This window comes from Ichthyophthirius multifiliis, assembly GCF_000220395.1.
Source record: "Ichthyophthirius multifiliis unplaced genomic scaffold scaff_1120509250505, whole genome shotgun sequence".
In the NCBI taxonomy this organism is placed as follows: Eukaryota; Ciliophora; class Oligohymenophorea; order Hymenostomatida; genus Ichthyophthirius; species Ichthyophthirius multifiliis.
In genome coordinates this window covers 1-27,217 of record NW_004086685.1, presented here as the reverse complement: position 1 = coordinate 27,217, position 27,217 = coordinate 1, and the positions used below count along the sequence as shown (strand labels likewise).

Below are 27,217 nucleotides of genomic sequence, written 5' to 3'. Positions count from 1 at the left end.
AATATTATAATAAAATAAATATAAAATTTATAAATAAAATTCTTATATAAAATAATTATCTTTTCATATTAATAATAATGATAAAAATATTAAAATTAAAAAAAAAAATTAATAATAATAATATATATAAAAAATAAAAACTATTACAAATAAAATATAAATAATGAAATATTAATTTTTTTTTTTTTAAATATAATAAAATATTTTATTTTTATTTATTTAACAAATTTAATAAATATTTATTAATTTTTAATTAATATATTTTTTTTGTTTATTAAATTATATACAATTATTTTAATATAAATAATAATTAGTATAAATAATAATGATTAAAATATATTTTTTTATAAAAAATTTAATTTTTTTATTAATTTTAAATTTTATTATAAAATAAATTAAAAAATAATATCAATTTTCAATTAAATATAAACTTTATGAGAAAACAATATCTCTTTTCATTATATCTTAAGCCTATTCAATTTTCATACATAGTTAATTATTTCCTAATAAAATAGCTGCATTTTTTAAATTTTTCATTAAATTTTCTAATCTAACCAGGCATCTAATAATGCTACCTTCCTATACTTCGGTCAACTAACAAATAGTGAAAAAATCTTTCCCTTTCATCCATTCATAGACTACTTTTGATAATTCAGGATTAAAAACTTCTTATAAATAATCATCTTCCGAAGCTGCTATAACAACCCCATTTTCAATTTCAGTATTTATGATATCTTTCAGTATAGTAATCGACTATTCATATTTTTCAATAAAGAACTCATCATAACCAAATCCATTATCGTAATCAGTTAATAGATCATATCTCTCTGCCCCCATTTTAGGTTTACTTTGGCATATAAAGCAACTTAGAAGTGAGGCTAATTCCGGTTCTGTGAGTTAATCGAAAATTCCTTGGACTAAAAGCTCACAAACATATATTAATTCTATTTCTTTTGCCACCCTAGCTTTTAATAGAGGGAGATTTTCATTATCTGTATAATTTAATTTTTGTAAAACTTTAAGTTTTCCTCGGAAACTTTAAAGTTGTGTGATTTCTTCATCATCTATGTTTTTAAAAAGTTCCTCTAGTTATGAGTTTATTTTATTTTTGTTTAAATATTGTTAGACGTGTTTTTCTTTTAGAAAACATTGGGAACATGTTGAGTTTTCATAAATTTCTAAGTTTTAATTTCTTAAAAGCAAATATTCTTAATTTACTCCTTAAAATTACATTTCCTAAAATTAATTTTTATTATTTGATTATTAAGGCTTTTTAAATTATTATTATAATTGTTTATTAAATTATTAATTATTTTTATTTTTCATATCCTATATATGAACTAAAGCTTATTACTCTTATTCTTTCTTATATAAAATATAAGCGCATTTTTCTATATAAATTCTATTTCTTGGATCACCTTCTTTAATATTAGGATTATCAAAATAAATTTTTAAAGCAAAATCAATTGAAACAGAAAATATTTCGCATGTATAATCCTATCTATCAAAATTAACAATATAAGTAGGAAACTCTCTATATCCTTTATTTTTGTCTTCTTCGGAATCAAAAGACGGTACATTTTTTTCATTTATATGTCTATTAATAAGACATTTAAGAAATTTTTTATTATTTCTATTATTATCAATATCAACTATTAAAGATAAGTATTTATTCAATTTATTGTCCAAAAGTAGGCAAAAAGAGGGTATTAAAATATTTTTTTGGAAATATTAAACATCTTTTTACCAAAATAGAGGAGCATTCTTCAATAAATCTTAACCTGATCTTACAAATTCAAATAAAGGAATTTCTTTTTCGGTCGGAAGTTTAAATTCACAGGTAATTTTATCTAGTTAAATCAAATCTTATTTCAAGTCTTTTATTTTGTTAACATTTTGCGATAAATTAGCGTGTTTGGAATTTTCTAAATAGCTTTTTTTCATCATGTCGGTAACGTTTATTTCCTAAGAAGTTAGAAGTTTTAATATAATTTCATAAGAAATCTTAAATTTAGACTATAAGACTTCACCTTTGGAATCCATCATTAATTTCAAGTCTAATTTTGACGGTAATTGTCTACCTTCTGCTATAAAAATTATACAGTTTCCTTATTCATCTAGGCCTCTTCGACCTGCTCTTCCACTCATTTATGTATATTCAGAAGAATTTAAAATACGGCGACCTTATCCATCATGCTTAGATATTGAATGGAAAATAGCAGTTTTTGTAGGCATATTTATACCCATAGCAAATGTTTCGGTTGCAAATAGAACTTTAATTAAGCCTTCAGAGAAAAGAATTTCGACTATTTCCTTAACGAAGGGAATAACATCACCATGATGAACTCCTATACCACACATCATGAGTGTTTTTATAGTTTAGATTTATTAAACTTTTAAATCTTATGATTTTATATTACGAGAAAATTTATTAAAAAATTCTTCTATTTTTCTCTATAATAATAATAATAATAATAATAATAATAATAAAATAATAATAATAATAATAATAATAAAATTATATTTATATATATTAAATAATAATGTTTTAATACTCTTTCTTCTAAAGAACAAAAAGATATATTTTTTAAACTTTCTGAAAGTTCTTTAATTTTATTTTTTGAAAAAACAAAAACAACACATGGTAATAATTTGGTTTTTTCGCAATATTTAAGTAATTTTTTCATTTATTAAGCTTCTGTTTTCTACCCTCCTCCTACATTAACTTTACTAGTTTTTTTAATATACATTTCAGTATATTTTTTCGACATAGCCTTTGATTTTTATGACAAATTAGTATTTTTATAAATATCCTTCTCTTTTTTTTAAGCTAACATCTATCCTTTATTAAACTTTACATTTTTTCTCTAATTATCGATTTATTCTAATTCTTTTTTAATATTATAATAAGATTTTTCATCAAGAGCCTCATTTCTGCTTTTGACTAAATGAAATTTCTCGTTAACATAAATACTATGTTCCAATGGAACGGGTCTAAAAGTAGTTTTTTGTACAAAAATGTTCTTTTTTTTCGTTCTGCCTACCCAATCTGCAAAATCCATATAATTCGGCGCTGTTGCACTTAACATGACTAATCCTATACTTTCTGGCAGCATAATAATTGTTTCTTCCCATACAACACCTCTATCTTGGTTATTCACATAATGTACTTCGTCGAAAATAACCCAGGAAATATCCCTTATTATATCATGTCCTTTATAAAGCATATTTCTTAAAACTTCAGTTGTTACTATTAAACAACTTGCGGTTGGGTTTAGGGAAACATCACCGGTTACTATTCCAACATCTTATCCAAATTTTAGTTTAAAGTCTCTATACTTTTAATTAGATAAAGCCTTTATAGGGGATGTATATATTGCTTTGCGTTTATTTTTTTTAGCTAAGGCTATAGCATATTCGGCTACTACAGTTTTACCAGCAGAAGTGTGGGCACAGACGAATACACTCTCGTTTTCTTCAAGACGTAAAATAGCTCGCTTTTGGAAATTATCAAGCTCAAAATCGAATTTAATTGCCATTCTTTATTTTGGAAGTCGGTCATAAAATAAAATTATGTCTTAAACATCTTCTATGGCAAATTAGTAATTTTTACTTGTTGTTCTTTAGGTGGTATCTTGCAATCTATTTTTTTTATTTTTTATATTTTTTTTTTTGTATTTACTTTATTAATTCGAATTTTTTTAATGGTTCCTCTTCTTCTTCATCATCTTCATATTCATCATCTAGTTGATTTTATTACTATTCTTATAAGTTTAGAATTGCTTTTTATTAGTTTATACGCTTATCGGCATCCATAAGAATAGAATCGAAATCTTTTCCTTTATAAACGAGATTTATTCTTTGTTTTTTTTAAATATTGGACTCAAAGTTGCTTTAGATTGTTTTGAAAATGACTTCTGGATTAATAATTTAATTTTGTTGAGTTAAATTTAATTAATTGTTGATTTTTTCGACTAAATCAGGCTAAATAGGTTCTTTATTTTCCTCGAAATGAGAAACTTAACTTTCTAAATGTAAGAAATCTTCTTCTATATTTTTTTCATTTTCATATTTTTAAAAGATTGTTTGCGATGTATTTTCGTCTTCTTGTTGATTTTTTTCGTCTATTTTATGTATTTATCCAGAAATTCCTTCAGAAGAGAATTTTTTGAAGTTTTCATTTATTAATTGCTAATTGGAATATTAAAATTCGTTTGTTAAAATATCAAAGTTAAAAGTACAAACCAACTAATTTTTTAAAAAAATAACAAATTCATTCAAATAGTTATTTTTAGCTGAATTTTAAACTTCTTTTTATATTTATTACTCATTTAAATTTTCACAAGCTTTTTAATAATCATGTTCTATTATTATATTTTCAATTTCTTTTTTTAATTCATCACTATCTTTTTTATTGAAATCTTTAAAAAAATACTCGTTATGCATAGAATGATAATGGGAATAATTATATAATATATTTGTCTTTTTATTATCTTCTAATGTTAATTTTATCTTCGATGATAAACCTTTGTCTTCTATTGTAAAATCGACTATTCCATCATTAAACGAAAGGATTCTTTATTATTTTTCATATTTTTAAATTTCAAAAGCATTTTAGAATTCTTATAGAAGGCCTTCTTCTTCTTCTAAAAGTAATTTTTCCATTATTTTTTTATTATTTATGTATTTTATTTTATAAATGCAAATATATATTAAAATTTAATATATCTTATATTTATTTATTTCAAATATAATATTTTTTATTAAAGATAATTTGATAAATTTTAATTTATTTATTATAATTTAAGTATAAAAAACTATTATATTTTTTTATTGATTTAATACTATAACATAAAATAAAAACATTATCAAATAAAAAATGAATTTTATAAAGAAAAATATTTTTTAAATTAATTTTTTTTTTTTGTACAAGTCGTTTAGTAATAGAAAAAATAAATTATCTTCATTAATAACCTTTTTCAATTGAATATAATATTTTATCTTTATTTTAATAATTTATAAATTTTTATATTTTATTTTTAATAACTAAAAAAAAAAAAATATAATGTAATGAATATAAATCAATTTTTTTTTAAAAAAAATAATTTATATTTTAGTTTTATTTATATATTCGCTTAAACTTTTTAAATAATGCACTATGTTTGATAAACATATTTTAAAAAATTTTTAAAATATAAAATTAAATAATAAAAACAATGTAATGTTTTTATATACTAAATAAAATAATATTCTTAATAGAGATTTTTAAAAATTCATATGTTGCTTTATTTTAGAGAATATCAAATTTAGTATAATATTTAAATATAAATAAAAAAAATATATTATTTAATAAAAAAAATTTTGCTCTAAAATAAGCAGTTTGCTTGATTTATATTTATAATTAATTATTTTTTAAGAAAAATCAATATATTTTTTTATTTAGATTGATAAATAATATTTAAAAATATGGAAAATAAATCAAATTTTCAGTATTTTTTTTAATATATTAATATAATGTTTACTCTTTTTTGTATAAAAAAATTTAAATATTTGTTTATGTATTTTTTTAAAAAAATCTATTAAAATAAATTATTTTTTGTAAAATTATAAATTTGTTAATTCATATATTTGTGTTGTATAAAATAAAAAAAAATTATATGTATAAATTTTCCAATTAAATACATTAATTTTTCTAGTAGTAACTTTTTAACAATAAATGATTGTGTAAAATTTATCAGAAAATGCAACATATGAAAATTTATTTTTATGAATATTTTCAATTTGTGCATAAGAGTACAAACTATGTAAACATCCAGTAATTAGAGATAATATTAATTTGCCAGTATGAATATTATATTTTCCTGAAAATAGAAATTATATAACTAATTTTGTATATGGATTTTATTCAAATTCAAATAATAGATTTTATTTTTATAATGCTTATTTATGTTTATTTATGTTAATGATTATATTAAATAAAAAGTTTCAGAAAAATATGAAAAATCTATAGTTAAATTTTCTATATATAAGATATTGCTATAATATGTAACATAATAAATTCTATAAAAAATCTACTAATAAAAAATGTAAACGTTATAACAGTAGTTGGAAATTTTATATTTAAAATTAGCTATTTTTATTTTTAAACTTGTTTTATGAGTATTTTTTTTAATAGAGAATTTATTATTTAAATGTTTATTTTATATTTTTTAAATATTTGTAAATGGTAAATTATGAATGTATTTAAGCATGTTTTTAAAATTAAAAAAATATATATTATTTAGCATATAGAAAATGATTTAATAAATTTTAATATTAATTTAAAATAATTTATTTATTTATAATTATTATAATTGGTATTGTATCAATATTGTTAATATTATATTATCTAAAATAAATAAAAGATATATATTATATATATTATATATTTATATTTTATATATAATATAATTATATATTTATTTTTATAATATAATTTATAATATTTTTTCATTATATCATTTTAATTTGAAAATTAATAATTTAAATAAGTAGTAATTATTAAAATAGTTTTATAACAAAAAATATCTTTAATTTTCATTTAATTAAGGTTTTTTAAATAATTATTTAATTTGAAATATTATTTTTAATTTTTAATTTTATTAAACCCTAATTTAATAATATATATATATTTTTTTATATTTTACTTTAATTCATAATTTATAATTTATTTATTAATACTTTACTTTACTATATTATATTAATAATCAATTAATAAATATTTTTTTTTAATTTCAACTAATATTATATTAATTAGTATATTAATATTAGTTTTTGACTAATATATATTTATTTTAATTTAATATTTATATTACATAAAATATTTATATATTAACCATTTATTTATTTATGAAATTTTTTATCTGTATTTAAATTTATTATTCACCTATTATTTCTTCTTAATTATTATCATCTAACCATTTAATTCTTTTACCATTTTCCCATATTCCAAGCATAAAAGTTCCATCAGTTAAATAATATTTTCCTTATCCATGTTATTTTCCATTTTTCCATTCTCCATCATATAATCTACCATCAGCCCATTTATAGACACCATGTCCCTTTTTATTTTATTTTTTAGAAATAATAATTAATCAAAATAAACATATAATAGACTCACATTTTTTTTATCATTTAAATAATCACCTTCATATTTTCTTCCATCTTTCCAAGAATAAATACCTTTTCCATGCATTTTATTATCAAGCCATTCTCCTTTATATTATCTTCCATCTTACCATTAATAAGTTCCCTTTTTTTTTAATTATATTAAATTATTATTCTCTTTTTAAAAAAATACAAATCCACTTATTTTATTATTATTCCATATCCCATCATAATAAGATCTAAATAAAAATATAATTAATTTAATGGATATAAAATACCCATCAGCCCATTTATATATTCCTTTCCCTTGTTTTTCCCAAATTCATAAGTTCCTTCAAAAATAGACCCGTCATTCCATGTTTCTATTCCATTTCCATGCTATAAATCGTTTTTCCATTCTCCTTGATATTTAGCCCCGTTTGTATGATAATATATTCCATATCCATTCGCTTTATCATTTTCCCATTAACCTTCAAATATATCACCATCTACATGATAAAATTTTCCTTTTCCGCAGGCTTTATTATTTACCCATTCTCCTTCATATTTTGCACCATCTATCCATTTCTATACACCGTATCCGTCTCTCATATTACCTTTCCATTCTCCGTCATAAACGGCTTAACTCTTAAATGTATAAGCAGGTCTTTTTTCTCTTTTTTCGAAGTTTTAACCAAGACTATCTTTTTATTTAGTTTATTTTTAAAAATAATATAAAAAAATACATTCAGATATCTTTTCTATTTCATCAAAATAATTTTAATTTTGAACTTTTTTTTCACTCATTAATTCTTAATTTGTGTCCACTTTTTATTTTTGGGCTATATCATCTTCTATTGAGGATCGATTATTTAATTATTTTTAATTAGAAACATCTTGCTATTATTGTTGTTAGTTTCCTCCGTATGTATGCGCTTCGTATTTTTAATCATTTTTTTAGCTACTTTTATCGCTTAATAATGGGACTTAGTTTTCTTTATATTTAAAATTTTAGCTAGTTTATTACTATGACTGATCATTTTATTACTTATTGCAAGTTATTTATTTCATTTTTTCCTTTTTTTATTAAATTTTATTTCTTTTCATAAAATTTCAAAATTAAGTTACTTATTATGTTAATTCTTACGATTTTTCTGATTAATCTTATACAATATATATATGTTTTTTATCTGAAATGTGTTTTTCAGATTCCTTTGTTAATTATTATTTTAATGTTAATATGTTTTTTTTTAAATGTACATATATTAAATTTTTATACAATTTAAGTTTAATTTTCAACATTTTTATCTACAACACAACCACACTAATTTCCCATTTTTTTTTTTATTCTTTTTATATTTTTTAATAAATACTTTTTATCAGATAAATATATTTTAAAAATTATTAATATTAAAAACAAACAAAAAAATTGTTAGGAATAATAAACTAAATTATTCACGAAAAATTATAAAATAATAATAAAAAAAAAAATTATTAATATTATAATTAATTATTTTTAAAAAAGCTTAAGAAAATATATCAAAAACATAAATATATAAAATTAGAGAATTAATAATAAAAAAAAATATATTACATAAATATTAAATTTAAATAAATGTTTTTTAATATAAAAAAAATGCTTATAATGTTAATTAAAATAAAGATAAATATATAAATAATTTGTTAATTAAAATTGTATAAATATAAAATTATGCAAAATTAATAATAAATATAATACATATATATATAAATATGTAAATATATATATATTATTTATAAATTTATATATATATTTTAATTTTTTATATATTTTTTCTATTTTATCATTATCTTACTAATTTTAATTATTATATTATGATTTTAATTTTAATATATTTATTTATTTATTAATATAATTAATAAATTATTTTATAATAATATTTTTATTAAATTATAAAATTAAAACACATATATTTATTACATATTAAAATTAGATTTCTAATTTTTATTTTTAGTATATTTTTAAATATACCAAGAAAAGATTTAAACTTTATTATCAAGATATTATAATTAATTTATTTTTTAAAATAATTTTTAATATAATTAATTTTTCTAAATATTATTTTTTGTAAAAATTTTTAATATATATAATAAAATATAGAAAAAAATAATTTTCAATTTTTAAAGCCTTATTAAATATTATAATAAAATAGGATAATATATCTAAAATATTGTAAAACATATATGAAAAATATATTGAATAAAAAGCTAACAATTTTTATTTTATAAAATGCAATTACACTTAGTGTAAAAATATTATAATATATTATATTTTTTTTTAATTTTTAAAAGAAATTTTTTTTATTTAATTATTTTATATTTACATTTAATAATTAAAAATGAATTTTTTTTTTTGGCTTTTTCAAAAATTTTAATATTTATTTTTTATAATAATACCGAAATTCTTTCTCTTATAAATTAATCAATTTACCTAAAAAATGTCCCAATAAATATTAAAATATAAAAACATTTATACTTTATTTACTTTTTTAATATTTTAATTCTATTTAATAATCTCTTATATTAAATATATCAAATTTTTTTAGAAAATATTAATACAGAAATTTAATTATTATTTTCTTTTTTTATGTATTTTAACATCCTTTTTTTATGGTCTTTTATTAATTTGACACAATTTTATTATCTTGTACATTTTTTTAATAAACTATATTTAATAATTTTACAATTTAAATATTTTTATTTAGTTTTTAATTTTTCATGTTATATAAATAAATAATAACAAAAAAGCCTTTTTAATATCTCAAAAATTATATTTCTATAAATTAAATTGTCTTTTATATTTTTAGTTTATATTTGTTTGAAATATTATTACAAAAATTTTAAAAATAAAACTTTTATTTGTAAAAATTTGATATGATTATTTTGAAAAAGAGTATTATATTTTTATATAGAAAACAAAACAAAAAATTAAAAATATTAATTTTTTTCCGAAAAAAATAAATATTCATGTATTATATATAATATTTAATAAAGAAAATAATATATTTTAATATTAAATAATTGATTAGATAATATAATAATAAAAAATTTATTTTCAAATCTTCCATGCATTTCTAATCATAACTTCAAAATATTTATCGTCATCAATCGATGCACTAACATTATTATAATACTCAATAAATTCATCGGTTGAAACTTATCTATCTCTCAAACTCTGATCACCACACTTTTAATTTTATTTAAACAAAAAAAATGTTAAAGCATATATATATATATTTGTAAAAAAATACAGCCACAGCATGATGTTATTCAAAAGTATCTAAAAACTCACCCAGAATTTCTTCTTCGGATTTTTTTCCATTTCTAACATCAGGATGTTATTTAGCATTATAAACACCAATAATATCGTCTACTTCTATAGTTCCGTTTTTATTTTTATCCAGCTTATTAAAAGCTTGCATTACTAATCCTTTTCTAAATTTATTCATTTCTCCAACTACTGAAATAAGGAATTCATTATAATCGATTTCTCCAGAACCATCTCTATCAAATAATCTAAATAATGTTGCACTTTCTTATTCATTAAATCCCATTCTTAAATCTTTACAGCATTTCTAAAATTCTCTCAAACTTAAACTTTTACTATTATCATCATCTATGTTTCTAAACAATCTTCCTAAACATTAAATACCTCTTGTACCTCTTGCTAGTAATTTAGCTCTAAATGTATTAAAATATTATTATCCTTATTATCCACCTTTCTAAATACCTCCTCCTTGTCTTAAATTATTACAGTTATCATTATTATTTTATTAATATTATTAAGCAGTATTTGGTCTTAAATTTGTTCCATAATCTGTAGGAATATTACTAGTTCCAAAAGGTGCATTTTATGTAGTTGAGGATATAAATTATTCTTTATATATTTAAATATATATATATATATATATATATATATATATATATATATTATTAAAAAAATAAATAAAAAAATTTACTATCTTAAACCTATCTATAAGGTTCATTATTATTATATACATTTTTTGTTCTTTTAATATCTTGTTCTCCTGCTCCAAATTTATGAGAAGACGATGAGCTATAATTAGATGGTGGAGAGACAAAATCATCATTTTTTTTTTAGCAGAGTTAGGTTATTAGTATTATCGATTAAATTTCTAAGTATAAGCATCTTAAATATTGTTACTTTTTTAATTGCTATTTCCACCTCCTTATTATTATTAATTGGACCAACCTTTCGTATCCCAGTTTTTATTTTATCCATCATTCATTCTCCAGGCATTATTCATCATTAAAGTAAAATAATCATCTCTATCAATAGAAGCACTTATAAATGAGTAATAATCTTCGAATTCTTCTAGTGTAATTTATCCATCTTTAATTCCTCTAAATCCAGTATATGATTCGAAGGTGTTAATAAATTCCAAAAGGACGGATTCTTCTGTTCTTTTACCACTTTTGACGTCAGGGTGCATTTTTCCGTTATATATTTGCTTTATATCATATAAATCTACTATTCCGGAACAGTCTTTATCTAAAATATTAAATGCTTAATGGACTAAACGACGTCTGATTTGATTCATAGGACCTCTTATACTTAATAAAAATTCATCATAGTTGATTGTACCGTTCCCGTCTTTATCGAAATATTCGAATACCTCTTATATTTATTAATCTGTTATATCAACTTAGAAATCGCGTACTGCTTTTCTGAATTCAGAGAAGCACAATGTCTTAGAATTATCATCATCGAATATCTTATATAATTTTATATATTTAAAATATTTTTTAAAAATTGTATACTCTAAATTATCTTGCAATACCTAAAATACCAGTTGCACCTCTTGATAGTAATTTCTATTAAAATTTGGAAAAAGAATAAGACTAATTTTCAGATTTGAATTGATTATTTCTATATATAAATTTATATATATATATATATATATATATATATATATATATATATATATATATATTAATAAATAATAATATTTATATTTTTATTTATATTACATTTATTATTATTATTAATTTTTTTATTATTATTACTTTTATGTTTTAGAGTTTCTTTCTTCAAATAAAATTTATATGAATTCTTTATAATCTAATGTTCTATCACCATTTTTATCATATTAATTAAATATATCTATAAGTTCCTTTTAAATTAAATTATATTTATTTATATATATTTTAACTTTTATTTAAATTTGTTTTACTTGCTTAGAAAATATTTATAATCCAATTTTATCCGTTACTTTCAAGAATTCGTCTAATTCTACTGTTCCGTTGTTATTTAAATCAAAATATTTAAAGCATTTTAATAAAATTGCTTCTTCACTTTAATGAGGTGTTGACCTTTAGCTTAATCTCTGCTTTACTTCTTTTTCGAATCTAAAAAATATGTATTATATTTTTTTATTTGTTATATATTTTTCAAATTATAATAATTAACTTTTTGTTAATGTCGCCATTTATTTAATTTTATTTTTTTATTTTATTTTATTTTATTTTTATTTTTATAAATATTTTAATTTTTTAAGTAAATATATATTCCTTATGATTTTAATGTCTTTAAATATTTTTTATTTTTAAATAACAAATATATTTAAGCAAATAAATACATATGATAAATATATAACTTCGAAAAATAATTTATATAATTAAGTAATATTATTATTTATATTTGAAAAATATTTATTAATTATTTTTTTTCTTAAATAAAAAAAATAAGTAAAAATATTTATTTTATTTTCTGTTAATAAAGTATTTTTTACTAATATGTTTATATTTTTTTTTTTATATTTATTTATGTTTAATTATAAAACTGTTATTATATTAAAATATAGAATGTATATATGTATACATATATAAAATTTTAATAAATTTAAATAAGTTAATAAAAATTTTAATTTTGATAATAAGAATTCATTACTTTCATATTAATAAGAAAAAAAAAAAAAAATCTAAAAAACTATTAAAAGAAGTAAATATTAAAAATAAATAATAGTAAATAATAATTTGAATATTTAATATATAAATAAAAAATAATATAATTTTTAAATTAATTAATATTTAACTATTATTAAAATAATAAATTATAAATATAAATTTAATTAAAATTATAAATCATTTACTATTTTTGTTATCATCTTCTAATTTGTAAAATAATATGTAACTATTTGAAGGTTATTTTACACTTTATATATCACTTTCTTCATATTTCTCATCATTATAATAATACCATTAATATTTACCACTATATATTTTTTAAAATTTTTTTAATAATATAAAAAATACTCTTTATAATGTTTAACATAGGCAGTATAATGTCCTTAATTAATAGATCCAGAATGACAAATATTAGCATATAATTTATAATTATACTATTTAATTAAATTATTATCTTACTATTAATTTACTATAAAAATAAAACAAAATATGTAAATTATATATATATATATATATATATATTTTTAAAAGTTAATACATTTTATTAAACTGTATTCATTAATACTTATTTATTCACATATATCAACTTAATTAACATTTTTTATTAATGTTTTATCATTTTTTTATTAAAATCTTTTTAATACTATTGTTAATATTTTAGGAGGTTCATATAAATAATATTATCTTTCAATTTAAGCTATATTTTTTTAAATATGAAAAAAAACTAAATAAATAATAATATTTATGAAAGAAAATACATTTTTATCCGCATTTTTCGCATTTATATTAATTGTTTTATTTATCAAATTTTTCAACAGCAAAAAAATCATCTAATAGACATTAAATTTTTTTTATTTAATATGTAACTTTATTTTTAATTTTTAAGTTAGGCTGATATAGTTAATCTTTTTTAATATCAAAATTAGGAATATTAATATTTTGTAAGTTTTATTCTTCGATTTTTTAATAAGAAACTTCTCTAGACTATTAAAAATTAATCTAATGTTAATTTTTTTACTTTTATTCTTCATTTTATTCCTGAAGAAAATCAATTGTATTTAAAGGAATATAATTTTTCTATTATTAAATATTTTCGTTATTTAATTATATTGACAAGTCTAAAATAAATTCAAATGTTCGATTAATATTTTAACAATTTAAATATTTAACTTTTGTTTTATTATAAGTATATATTTTTATTATTTTTTTTAAATAATTATAATAAAATAATACTATAATTAGATAAATAAGATCCAAATATTTATTCTATATTAGTATTATGTTAGGTATATTTTTATTTATTTTATTCAATTTTTTTCTCCTTCACGTAAACTATCTAATAAGCATCTTAATAATTCCTATGCATCTTATTATTCAAAAGATTTGAATATTTAAAAAATTTAAGCAATAGAATTATAAATTTAAAAAGGATTAATAACCTGATTTTTTGTATTTCTAGTTTCTTATACGAATTATTGATAAGTTTTATTTATTTTATATATATCTTCGATTTAATTAATTGGGTTATTTTTATTATAATCATAAAGTCTAATATTTTTTCCTTTTTCGTTTACACACAATTCCATTCATCTTATTAATCTGCTTTTAATTCATTAGAAATTTCTTATATTTAAATTTCTTTTTAATAATCGATTTTGTTAGTATTTAAATATTCTAAAATTAATAATTCAGTTCCATTCAAACACTGTATTTTTTATTAAATAAAAAAATATATAAATATATATAAATATAAAAATATTTATATAAATATTTATTTATTTAATATTTATATAAATATTTATTTATTATTTTTTATACTTAAATAACAGAATTAAAAAAACATGTGTTTCCTAAATTTTTTAAACCAAAAATAGAAAAAGATATAATATTTTTTATGTTTATTTTTATTAATTTTTTTATTCAATATTTTATTATTATAATTAATTATGAATGTCAAAAAATATTTATTTTGTTTTTAAATAAATGATTATAGTTTTTAAATATTTTATTTTAATTTTTAATTTTAGGTATTTTAAGCTTCATCAATCTATTCTTATAAATCAGAATTACATTAAAAGCAATATATCATCATATTATTTATATTTATTGCTATTTTATGTTTTTATTCTTAAAAATGTTTCAAAGAACATTCTTATGAAGAAAAGAGTGAACAGCTTTAGAAAGCACAATCTAAGCAAATGTATATATCCGATTAGGTATCTTAAGTTTTTTAATGATTTAAATAATAATCACATAAATTAAATCTTCTTTTTTATTGAATTAATTATTTTGTTAAATCAATTTTTACCTTTTTTCATATAAAAATTTAATTTTATTTTATAAAAAAAAATATATTTTTTTACTTTTGTAAAGTGATTACATAATTCCATTTTTTTATAATTTATATTTATTTTTCTTTTATATTAGTTAACTTTATTTTTTGTATATAAATTTGTATATAAATGATTATTTTTAAACAAATAAATAAAATTTTATATATTTATTTATATGTAAAATAAAAGAATAATTTTTTTATAATTTTATTCACTTATTTATTTGATAATAATTTTATTATTTTGTAACATAAATGAAAGAAAATTAATAGAACAGTACAATATATATTCATATTTTTTAAATAATTTATTTTTAATATTTAAATAATAAAAAAAAAACCTTATATTCAATAGCGAGTTTCTTAATCGAGAAATTAAAAAACATATTTTTTAAAAATTCTTTATATTCATAATCAAATGATAATTATCTTTAGAACAATTCAGAAAGGAAACAAACAGCAATTAAATAAGAAAATGATGACATATCAATATCATTTTTAATTAATAATTCGGAATAAAATAGAGTTTTTTTTATTTTATTTTCAAAATAATAATTTTTATATATGTATAAAATAGGAAATACAAATAAAAAAAGATATTTATAGGAGAATGAAATGTATATTTGACTCGGAGGATGATAGGAGTGAAGAATAACAACAAAAAGAACAAAATATACATAATATTATAAAAAGCTAGGAAACTTATGATAATTATATATAGCAAATTCATTAAGAGTATTTTAGTTAATATAAAGATGTTAGAAAAAATACAAAAAAACAAATTTTTATTGATGTTATAAAAATGAATATTTTTGAATAAATATAAACAATTCCTTCAAATACAATATTTAATATATTATATAAAAAAATCTGGTTTATGAAATGGTAAAAAAATAAAAATATAACGATAATATTTTTTTTTTTTTTATTTAAATAATTTAGTTTAATTAGTAATATTGCATCTAAAACTATAAAAAGTAATTATTTTGAATACTTGACATTAGTAGCAATTATTTTTAACTCTATTATTTTATGTTTAGATGATCCAACTACAAATAATGACAATCATGAAAAAATAGATTTTTTTCTTCTAATATTTTATTCAATAGAAATGGCTTTGAAAATTATAGGATTAGGTTTTATTTTTAATTAAGGGGCTTATTTGAGAGATGCTTGGAATATTTTAGATTTCATAATTGTTATTTCCGGTTATTTACCTTATGTTTTATCAACTGAATCTGGAATACAATTAAGCTCTTTGAGATCTTTTAGAGTTTTGAGGCCTTTAAGAACTATTTCAACGATAAAAAGTTTACGAAAAATATTAGAAGCCTTATTTAGTGCTGTTAATTTGCTCAAGAATTCACTTATAATTTTGATTTTTTTCTATATAATATTTGCTATTGGGGGTTTATAGCTTTTTTCGGGTACCTTAAAAAAAAGATGTATTGATAGATATACAGGAATATAATATATAATTTTAAATGGGTATAGTTATTGTGCAAATACTAATGATTGTAATAAATATAATGATCATACAAGAATGCATATTTGTGGGAAAATGATTGCTAATCCAAATTACGGAATCTTTAATTTTGATACTTTTGGATGGTCTTTTTTAACTGTTTTTTAAATTGTTACTATGGAGGGATGGTTTACTATTATGAAGGGAGTTTAATAAACTTTTTCTGTATTTTTTTTTTTATTTTTAAGGTTTTTATTTATTTATTTTTTACTTTTTTAAAAAAAAAATAGATATGGGTTTTTCCTTATTTTCTCTTTACGATTTTTATTGGGGCTTTTTTTTTAATGAATCTTACTTTGGCTATTATTACTGTTAAATATAATTAAGCTTAAAAAAATACTGTTTAGAATGTTATTTTGTAAAATAAAAATGAAATAGGATATAATCTTAAATGTTTTATTAAAAAAGGAGCTTATATTTCAAACAAATAAGTTTATAAAAATATTAAGAATAAAAATCTTAATGTTAAATTATTACCTTAATATTAAAAAAAAAGTTAATTTTTTGAGGAAATTTAAAGATTTTTTAGATTTTTTTTAAAATTAATAATTTCAGATTCTAAAAGAAAAAAATAAAAACAAGAAAATAATCAAAAAGTAATAACTGAAAAAAATGAATAATAAATATAAAAATAAAAATAATAATAACAATAACAATAATAATAATAATAAGAAGAAGAAGAGGAAATAAATAATAATTTGTAAGATATTAAAATTAAAGAAGAAATTGAAAAAAATCATGTAAATAGCATTCAAATAAGTACTCCGGAAAATAAAAATGAAAATACTTCGAGAAATTTAATAAAAACAAAATTTATGATATAAAATTCTAAAAGCTCTTTAGCTAAAGTTTAGCCTAAAATTTAAAATAATTGTAATGAAAATCAAATTAATAATAATAATAATAATAATAATAATAATAATAATAATAATAATAATAATAATAATAACATAAGAAGAAGTGAATAAACTAAAAAATCTGAAATTATATAATTTTAAAATACTAAAAATAAAAGAGAAAGTATAAATATTTATAATTTTTAATAAATAAATAAAAATAATAGGTATATAAATTGGATTAGAATCTTCAAAAAGACCAAGTTTAAGAAACAGTTTTATAAGTAAAGAAAACTAATTGTTATTTAAAAAAGTTAGATCATCCTAAATAATACAAAAAAAATAATTCACAATGAATAATTTTGAAAATGCTAAAGAATTTGTAAATTCCAAAAAAATTCTAAAAAACTAACCTTCACTTATATATTTATAAGAAAAAAAAGAAGCAAATTTTCAATTAAAACAAAAAAAAAATTGTTTAAATAATTTTTTTATGAATTCTTAAGTAATTTGTGATACTTCTAATGAAAATTAATTCTTATAAGAACTCGAAAAGAATATTTAATAATATGAATAAACAGGTTAATAAATTGGAAGTAATTAATAAAATTAAGGTTATTATTTCAATAATAACATAGATTTTAGAAATATGTTAAGCTCACCCCGATAAAAAACAATAGTAAATATTTTTGATTAAAATAATGATGCTAATAATAATATAAGTAGTAGTAATAATATTAATAGTATTAATAGTTTTAATAATATTACTAGTAATAAAATTAATTATTATGAAGTTTAGTAATAGAAAGTTAATGATACTGATAAAATATCTTTTTTTTCAGAAAATATAGAAGCTGAACATAAATAAATATAAATTGATGATAAAGGTCTTGAATAAAATTATATACTGAAATCTCCTTAGAAATTAAATAAAATTATAAAAACTCAATAAACGAAAGTAAACGAAAATCAGAATATAGAATTACATGAAAAAACACCAAAATTAAAAAGAATGGAGGATCGTAGAATTAATAAAACAGTATTAGGATAAAATTATATAAATAATTATGAAAATTCTGATAATAATTTTATTAATGGAATTTTAAAATATGAAAGTAGTGATGATTAAGATGATTAAGAAAATGAAAATTTCACAGATAAATTTAACCCTAAATTAATGAAAGCTCGTGTAATTTATAACGATTTAAAAGAATATGATGAAAATGATGTTTTACCGAAAAAAAAATAAAAATTTAACGAACAATAACTATAAATGTAAGCTATTAAGATGAAAAATGCAAAATTTATAATTAATTATTAATAGGGTAGGACTAAAAATTATCAAATTTAAGTCCAAAAGAGATACTAGAGATAATTAACTATTAAACATAAAGACTTAAAAAAGCGTATAATACCTTTTTAATAAAATAGTGATTTAATGAAATAAATTTTTTCGAAAAATAATAATTATTTAAATTAATTCGAAGAAAATAAACAATTTATACGTAGTCAGAGCAATAAATCTTTATCACAAAATAACGAACATTTTATTAGAAAAAAAAGGCCTTCCAATGATAATATTATCGAAAATTATTTTAATACTTTAGAAGATATTAACTCTGTTTCAAAACAATTAAAAAACTCTTATTCTAAATCGTTAAAAAATCATTAAATGAATGTTTTTCACAATAATATCAATGAAAATTCCGAGTAAGCAAGTAGCTTCGACAGAGGAAAAAAAGGGAAAAAATAAATTTCAGGGAATAATCCGGTTTTTTAATGGAATTTGTAGAAAGTTTTAGATTATATATTCCCCAGTGAGGATAAAATACATATAGATAAAAAAAATAATAATGATTAAGAAATAACTCATATGAAAATTAAAGAATAAAATATACAAGCAATTGAATAAATTTAAAATATAGAAGATGATTCTTTTTTAGAAAAGCCCATAGAAAAAAGCTACTAGGAAATAATATAATAACAACTTAATAATATAGATAGTAAAAAAAAAAGTACATAAGCACATATTTTAGATATTCCATGGTCTTTGGAAGAGATTTTGTACTATAGCCGTAATTCAAAAACTCAGCATTCTTTATAAAATATTCTTACTTCGTTAATTCATAAACCAAATGACGTAGAATAATATGAGGGAGGGATTTCTGGAATAATAAAGGCTTCAAGAAGGATTGTAAAGAGTTTTGTTTTATCAAAATACTTTGATAATATGATAATGTTATGTGTAGTTATGAATACTTTAGTTTTAACTTTAGACGGATATTTAGATGAAGAAGGTGAAAAAATAATTCAAAAATTTAATTTTTCCTTTACAATTATTTTCGCTATAGATATGGGATTAAAGTTATATGGGTAAAAATTTAATGAGTATTTAATGGATAAAATGAATATTTTTGACGCAATAATTGTAACTCTATCTTTAGTGGAATTAGTTGTTTTAAATGGGTAGGGTTAGTCGGCTATTAGTGTTTTTAGATCGGTGAGAATTTTAAGAATTTTTAGAGTTTTGAGAGTTACGAGATTAGTGAGGAGTTTGTAGTTTATGAAAATTATGATTACAGCTATTAGTTCAAGTATTTCCTCGGTTATATATATTCTTTTGTTGCTTTTTTTATTTATTTTTATTTACTCATTGCTTGGGATGTAGGCTTTTGGAGGATAATTTATATATTAAGAAAGAATGAATTTTGATTCGTTTACGAACGCTTTCTTGAGTGTTTTTTAAATTATGACTATGGAAAATTGGAATGATATAGGAACTTCGTGCTTGAGGTCTTCAGTTAATATGGTCATTAGTTTAATTTATTTGGTAAGTTGGATTTTTATAGGAAATTATGTGCTTTTAAATTTGCTTTTGGCAATTGTAATGGACTCTTTTAATAATGATGAAGTTATTGATGATAAAGAAGAGTATGAGAAGGGATTTGAAGTTGCTTAGAATATTATTTTAGATGAATAAATGAACGAAACAACAAATTCAAATTTATATTTTAAAAATTCGGCATTAAGTTTAAAAAAATCTAGTACTCTTAATATGGGTAGTTAAAACTTTAATGGTAAGGATAATAACAATAATAATATAAATAATAGTATAAGAAAAAATAATATGTAAATGAAAAAAGTTTAAATTATGTAATAATAAAAAGAAGATGAAGATAATAATTATAATGATATTAGTTTTTAAAAAAATAAAAAAAAAAAAAATTAATTTGTTTATTTTGAAAACATTATGTGTGAAAATGCACTTTTTATTTTTTCAAAAAATAATATATTCAGAAGATTTTGTTATCGTTTATGTAAACATCCTTAATATGAAAATGTTATTTTAGTGTATATATATATATAAATATATATATATATATATATATATATATATATATTTTTTTTTTTTTTTTTCAATAAATATTTATTTTTTAAATTAAATTTTTATTAAAGTGCTATATTTTTATCTTCAATTAAATTAGTTGCAGATACTTATTTTCCAAGACACAATCCAGAGTATTAATTTCATATATATGCTAGCTAAAAGTTAAATATTGCATTTACAGCTTTTTTTACAACTGAGGCTATTTTAAAAATAATATCCTTTGGATTTTTTTTAGATTAATAAACTTATTTAAGAGAAGGATGGTCTTAATTGGATTTCTTTATTGTTGTAAGCAGTTTAATTGATATAAGTGTAGAATCTATAGATATAGATATCTTAGAAATATTAAGATTATTAAGAACTTTAAGACCTTTAAGATTTGTTTCTCATAATAGATCAATGAAATTAATTGTTACAGCCTTATTAGAATCAGTTATTGGTATTATGAATGTTGTAATTGTAGTATTTTTGATTTGGTTAATGTTTGCTATATTAGCTATTAATTTAATGAAAGGAAAACTTGTTTATTGTGATTTGCCTGATGATTATAAAAACATAGAAAATGAAATATATAATATAAATAAAGAATAAGTATTTTTAAAAATAATTTTATAATATTTATATTTTAATAAAATAAAAATTAGTGTTTACAGATAAATAATGCATAATGGAATACTTATTATCTTAATTTTGATAATATAGGTTCTGGTATGTTGACATTATTTATTTTATCAACATTAGAAGGATGGTCAGATTATGTATGGTATTTCATAGATGGAGATGAGAATGGTCCCGTTAAAAATGCTAACACTTCATTTTTAATATATTTTATAGTATTTATATTTATTGGATCGTTATTTTTAATGAATCTTTTCGTCGCTATTTTATCATTTAACTACAATATAGCCTCTTAGAAGTCCAAAAACAAATATCTAACAAATGAATAGGCTTAATGGATTGAATTATAACGTCTTTTGGTAAAATCTACTCCTGATTATGCTGCATTGAAACCTCCAGATAATTTTTTGAGAAAAAAAATGTGGAATTTATGTGAATCAACTTATTTAGACTCATTTATAATGTTTTGTATAATTTCTAATATTATAGTTATGGCAATGAGATATGACACATCTAATTTAGAATATAATTAAATACTATCTAATATAAATTTATTTTTCACCTCTGTATTTATATTTGAATGTATAATAAAAATGACTGCATACGGCCCTCGAGGGTATTTTTTTAAAGGATGGAATTAATTTGATTTTTTTGTAGTATCAACTTCTATACTGGATATTACAATGGATGTAACAGGAAAATAATTTTCTTCGTTTATAAGAGCAGAACCTTAAATTGCCAGAGTTTTTCGACTTTTGAGAGTCACTAGGCTTTTGAGATTAATTAAAAATTTTTAAAATTTACAAAAACTTATTTAGACGGCAATTTATTCGTTGCCGTCATTATTAAATGTTAGCGCATTGCTTTTTTTGGTTTATTTTATTTTCTCTATACTAGCAGTGTTCCTTTTTTAGGATATTACGTAAGGAAAATGGATTAATAAAGAGTAGAATTTTAGTAACTTTCATTAGAGTATTAATCTCTTATTTGTTTGTAGTACTGGAGAGAATTGGATGTATTATATGTTTGATACTATTAAATATGGGAGTTCGATTAATATTATTTTTTTTGTTTTTTTTATAATTATTGTTTAGTATGTGATGATGAATTTGTTCATTTTAATTATTGTTGATTAATTTGAATAAAATTATATTAATGAGTAAAATCCACTTAATGAGTTTTAGGCTTTTGAAGAGAATTTTAAGAAAGTTTGGGTAGATAAAACCAAAGAAACACACGGAATTAAAATAAATGAAAGGTCTTTAACAGATTTTTATATGTGTTTACAAGAGCCTTTCGGATTTGATTTTTAGGCAAAAAAAAAAAGGATTTAGGACGAAATAAAGGAGAATTTTAAAGATATTTCAAGCCAAGAAATGGAGGAAAAACTATAGAAATTTCTTGCTGTTTAAAAATAATTTGCAGAAAAATAAATAATGTAAATGAATATATCTTGCGATTATGAAGGGTATATATATTTTAACGAATTGATGTTTTTCGTATAGAAATTTGCTTTATAGGATAAAATTTTTTATTTAGAAAACAATAAAAATAGTGATTAAGTTGAGAAATATATAAGAGCTTAAAATATAATTAGAAAAGAAGAAAACAAGACACTGAAAAAATTAGCTAATTTAAAAAAAAAATCTATGTAAATTGTAAGAAAAAAAGTCTCAAAATAAAGGTAATAAGGAGTTAATCCTTTAGTTATAAGACTTTTTGTCTAGATGTGTTTTAAAAGTTGGAAAAATTACAATTAATAAATGCAGAATAAATTAAATTATTTAAAAAGTAATAATAAGTTAAATGATCAAGATGATATTTCTTCGAATTCTGATACAGATGAAAGCCATGATTAGGTCATGTAGTTATTTTAATAATAATAAAATGGGTAAAATTTTAAAAGGTTGGATATTATGCCAAGAGAACATACTGTTAAGTATAGACTAAGTACATAACATTGTAATAACTTTTAAAATGAATAATAGTATATTTTCTTACCGGATACTGATATCTATAAGGATAAATTTGTGGTTTTTAATAGTAATTTTGGGTTAAAATAATAGGATATCGATAATATATAAAATTATTAGGATAAAGAGAAGAATATAGAACAAAGTGATTAATAATAAAATTAAATTTTAGAAAAAAATCATTATTTTTATCCTAATATAATAAAAGAATGATACATTTTTTAATTAAATATACACACATAATATATATACATAATTCATTTTTTTTTTTTATGAAAATGAAAGCTTTTCCTTTTTTTTTTTAATTCTAAATTTTATTAAAAATTTATAAATATTTTATTTAATAATTTGTGTATATTCTTCTTAAATTTAAAAAAGTATAAAAATATAGATTTAAAATTTTATATATTAATTTTATACCTTTTTTTTTTTATTTTATATATTTTTTTTTAAAACATAACCTTTATTTTTTTGATTAAGTTTTTTAAAAAAATAAAAAAATATATAAAAAAGTAATATATATTTTTATAACAAATTTTATCTTTATTTTTTTAATTAATAATTTATTCTTATGAATTTTTTCATTCGAAATATATTTTTTCTGGAATTATTTACTTTATAATCATATATTTTTTTATAATATTATAAAGTTCTATTTCTGTTATTTTCTAAAATAAAATTGGGCATTCTAATAATATATCACCAGCGTTAAATTTACTATATTAATATATAGTATTATATTATTAAGGGATACTTTTATTTAGATCATATTTATTTTAATTTTTAACATTTTATTCTTAAAAAATAAGCTTTTTTTATTAATAAAATAAAATATAATTATATATATATATATATAAGTAAACTTTTGAATTATAAAATTAACCCCTCTTATTTCTATAATTGTTAAATAATATTTTCCATTGTTTAAGTTTTTCTTAGAAAAAGTTATATATTAATTCGTTTTGTAAATAAATATCGATTTTCTATTAAGTTTTATTTTATTTTTGTTTACATCTTAGATATTTATCATAATTATTCTAACAACATACTATACAAATAAAAGATGTATATAATTAAAATAATTATAAATAAAAAATAAATATTAAACTTCTTATAATACCTTTAAATATTTGATTCAAAAAAAAATCATAGCTTTAATTCCATAATTTCCTTACATCTACTTAAAATTATTTCGTTTTTTAAAAATAATTAATCCATTTAGTTTCTAGCTTGATAACTTTTTTTTTTTATTTTAAAAAAATATATTTATTTATTTTTGAAAACCAAACTCCTTTTTATCTATAAATTTTTGTGCTATTTACTTTAATTCATTAAAATTTTAGATAAACTTAAATATAATTTATTTAGATTTTTCTTTATTTTTTTATTTTAGATAATTAGAAATGATATTTATTAGCCTTTATTTTATTTTATTTTTAAAAAAACTTAATATAAATATATATTTAACATTTTAGATTTAACTAAGGTCCTTTATTTTTTATTTTTTCCTTAATTTTTAACATTTATTTGTAAACTTTTTTGAGTTTTTTTAAACAATTTTTTTATATAAAAAATAAAAGCTTATTTTTATTAATTTTGCTTTTAAAATAGAATATAATTTTTTTTAAAAAAATATATATTTTACTTTTTTAAAATGCTTAAAATTATTATATATTTTAGCTATATAAATTATTTAAAACCAGTGTTTTTAAAATACTATAGTTTTTTATTTCATCTAACTATATAGTCTTATGATTTTTGTAATTAATCTTTTTTTATCATTTAGCATTATATTATTTACTAAAGAGGATTTTTTTTAAGAATCTATTATTCTTTTATTCTATAGAACATTTTGTATTTGCTATTTATGGTCTTAAAGCTTTTCTTAAAAATTAACCCTTTAATTCAAGATTTTTTTATTATATTTCATATATTCTAATCCACTATAATTAATTTCCAATTTTGCTTTTCGCTTTTGTAAAATTTATTCTTGTAAATAAAATAATTTTAATATTAAAAAAAATAAAAAATAAAAAAAAATACATATTTTTTCGTTTAATGTTTTATCATCTATATAATTATTTTTAATCTCCTCTTTTTTTAGATTTTTTTAGATTAAAACTAAAGACTTTTACTTTTCATTATTTTTATTTAAAACTCCTCCAAATTTTAATCTAATAAGCATTTTCATTGATTAATCCAAAGTCAAACACATATATAAATAATTAGAACTGAAAAAAATTGTTTACGATTATTCGCTAAATCTTATTACATGACGATTTTCATATATATAGTTACTATTGAATATATTTGGATTTTGATTAGTGGTTGATAAAACTGTTTTTAATTAATATTTTCGAGGACCTTCTAATTAATTTAATACTATATTGAGAATATTTTAATTTTTCTATATTTTCTTTTTTTTTACAAATAACTAAAGGTTATCTCTTATTTTTAATAGAAATTTTAAAATATACAAATTAAAATTTTTCAAAATGGAATTATTATATCGGTTAATCAATTTCTATTTTTTTATTATAAATATAAATAAATAGTTATAATCTTTGTAATTATATATACATATTAATTACTATATAATCCTTATTCTTTTTTAATTTCAGTTTAAATTTAGATTTTTGAATATTCTACTTTAGCTTTATTATCTTGATAAATATTTTCCAAAGCATTATCAAGTTTATCTTTAGCATTTTAAATTTTCTTAATATTATGGTCAAGTTATTATTAAAATTCTTAAGTAATTATAGAACTAGTAAAATTTGATTTTATATGAGCTGTATGAGGTCTTTTTTTAAATTAAGTGTAATATTTAATTTTTTTTTTAAATATTTAATTTTCGTCACTCAATAGTTAGTTTTCATTAATTAAAGTAAAATTATTAAATTTTTTATTTTATTTAAAATGAGATAATCCAGATGTTTACGAGCGTTGCTAATTTGATATAATATCAAAAAATTTATTAATTTTTGATGAAAAAGTTTTTATATTTTCTGTTGGATATTATTATTATATAAGATAGTTAGAATCTACTGTTGATTTAGTTAAAAATGATTTTTTAGTCTAATTAGAAGTTTATAATTAAAAAGAATAAGTTTTTTGATGCTTTTTTATTATTTATTATTATTATGGGCTTGTAGGTTGGTTTGTTTTTGAATTTAAAATATTGTTAGAATTATTATTAGAATCATTGTTTAGATTAATGTTTTATAATTTTATGAAAAAAACCATTATTATTATTATTTTTTATTTTATTTTTATTATAATATTTTTTTGTTTAAAATTATTTTATTTAAAATATTATTAATAATTAATATATATATATATATATATCTATATAAATATTTTTATTTAATTAATAAAAAATTATATATATTTTTTATATATTTAATTAAAAAATAATATATATATATATATATATAATTATATAATAAAAAT

The 27,217-nt window shown here is 18.0% G+C and overlaps 4 protein-coding genes across 4 annotated transcripts, besides 40 other annotated features; 1 reads left to right on the top strand and 3 right to left on the bottom strand. All coding sequences in view use genetic code 6, as the record gives it.

Moving 5' to 3' along the window:
* Positions 1-59: part of a microsatellite that runs on past the window's edge.
* Positions 60-408: 349 nt separating this feature from the next.
* On the bottom strand, positions 409-4,597 carry IMG5_078670 (hypothetical protein; the record flags this gene model as incomplete). The annotated part of the gene is made up of 3 exons (XM_004036479.1): positions 3,683-4,597; positions 2,556-3,642; positions 409-2,454 (listed from the first exon to the last, which is right to left on the bottom strand). Exons 1-3 carry the CDS (start codon positions 4,444-4,446, stop codon positions 409-411), a joined length of 3,897 nt encoding a protein of 1,298 aa, XP_004036527.1. The 5' UTR covers positions 4,447-4,597.
* Positions 2,457-2,516: a microsatellite.
* Positions 4,598-6,405: 1,808 nt separating the features above from the next.
* Positions 6,406-6,459: a microsatellite.
* Positions 6,409-6,481: a microsatellite.
* Positions 6,419-6,508: a microsatellite.
* Positions 6,509-6,649: 141 nt separating this feature from the next.
* Positions 6,650-6,729: a microsatellite.
* Positions 6,730-6,773: 44 nt separating this feature from the next.
* Positions 6,774-8,461, bottom strand: IMG5_078660 (hypothetical protein; the record flags this gene model as incomplete). The annotated part of the gene is made up of 5 exons (XM_004036478.1): positions 6,774-6,817; positions 6,926-7,100; positions 7,160-7,825; positions 8,273-8,337; positions 8,405-8,461. Coding segments are annotated over 5 exons (1,007 nt in total), but the record flags the coding sequence as incomplete, so codon positions are not given.
* Positions 8,462-8,854: 393 nt separating this feature from the next.
* Positions 8,855-8,918: a microsatellite.
* Positions 8,881-8,936: a microsatellite.
* Positions 8,888-9,019: a microsatellite.
* Positions 8,889-8,940: a microsatellite.
* A 1,200-nt stretch (positions 9,020-10,219) lies between the features above and the next one.
* IMG5_078650 (hypothetical protein) lies at positions 10,220-14,458 on the bottom strand (the record flags this gene model as incomplete). Its single annotated transcript, XM_004036477.1, has 10 exons — positions 10,220-10,339; positions 10,422-11,041; positions 11,330-11,900; positions 11,947-12,055; positions 12,193-12,299; positions 13,339-13,399; positions 13,441-13,561; positions 13,631-13,816; positions 13,851-14,261; positions 14,326-14,458. 10 exons carry the CDS (start codon positions 14,456-14,458, stop codon positions 10,220-10,222), a joined length of 2,439 nt encoding a protein of 812 aa, XP_004036525.1.
* Positions 11,045-11,095: a microsatellite.
* Positions 12,057-12,119: a microsatellite.
* Positions 12,132-12,191: a microsatellite.
* Positions 12,141-12,196: a microsatellite.
* Positions 12,142-12,188: a microsatellite.
* Positions 12,614-12,649: a microsatellite.
* Positions 12,614-12,660: a microsatellite.
* Positions 12,618-12,663: a microsatellite.
* Positions 13,590-13,614: a microsatellite.
* Positions 14,459-14,819: 361 nt separating the features above from the next.
* Positions 14,820-14,863: a microsatellite.
* Positions 14,823-14,894: a microsatellite.
* Positions 14,847-14,899: a microsatellite.
* Positions 14,865-14,907: a microsatellite.
* Positions 14,908-14,975: 68 nt separating this feature from the next.
* Positions 14,976-15,029: a microsatellite.
* A 21-nt stretch (positions 15,030-15,050) lies between these two features.
* Positions 15,051-15,113: a microsatellite.
* Positions 15,114-15,531: 418 nt separating this feature from the next.
* Positions 15,532-15,556: a microsatellite.
* A 745-nt stretch (positions 15,557-16,301) lies between these two features.
* On the top strand, positions 16,302-23,834 carry IMG5_078640 (hypothetical protein; the record flags this gene model as incomplete). The annotated part of the gene is made up of 7 exons (XM_004036476.1): positions 16,302-17,114; positions 17,180-17,342; positions 17,505-18,012; positions 18,431-20,844; positions 20,962-21,136; positions 21,242-21,764; positions 21,818-23,834. Coding segments are annotated over 7 exons (6,613 nt in total), but the record flags the coding sequence as incomplete, so codon positions are not given.
* Positions 17,118-17,167: a microsatellite.
* Positions 17,565-17,620: a microsatellite.
* Positions 17,839-17,898: a microsatellite.
* Positions 18,497-18,552: a microsatellite.
* Positions 18,509-18,558: a microsatellite.
* Positions 20,888-20,927: a microsatellite.
* Positions 21,138-21,186: a microsatellite.
* Positions 21,192-21,237: a microsatellite.
* A 341-nt stretch (positions 23,835-24,175) lies between the features above and the next one.
* Positions 24,176-24,215: a microsatellite.
* Positions 24,216-25,355: 1,140 nt separating this feature from the next.
* Positions 25,356-25,407: a microsatellite.
* Positions 25,408-27,012: 1,605 nt separating this feature from the next.
* Positions 27,013-27,053: a microsatellite.
* Positions 27,034-27,078: a microsatellite.
* Positions 27,035-27,084: a microsatellite.
* Positions 27,085-27,113: 29 nt separating this feature from the next.
* Positions 27,114-27,190: a microsatellite.
* Between the last annotated feature and the right edge of the window lie 27 nt (positions 27,191-27,217).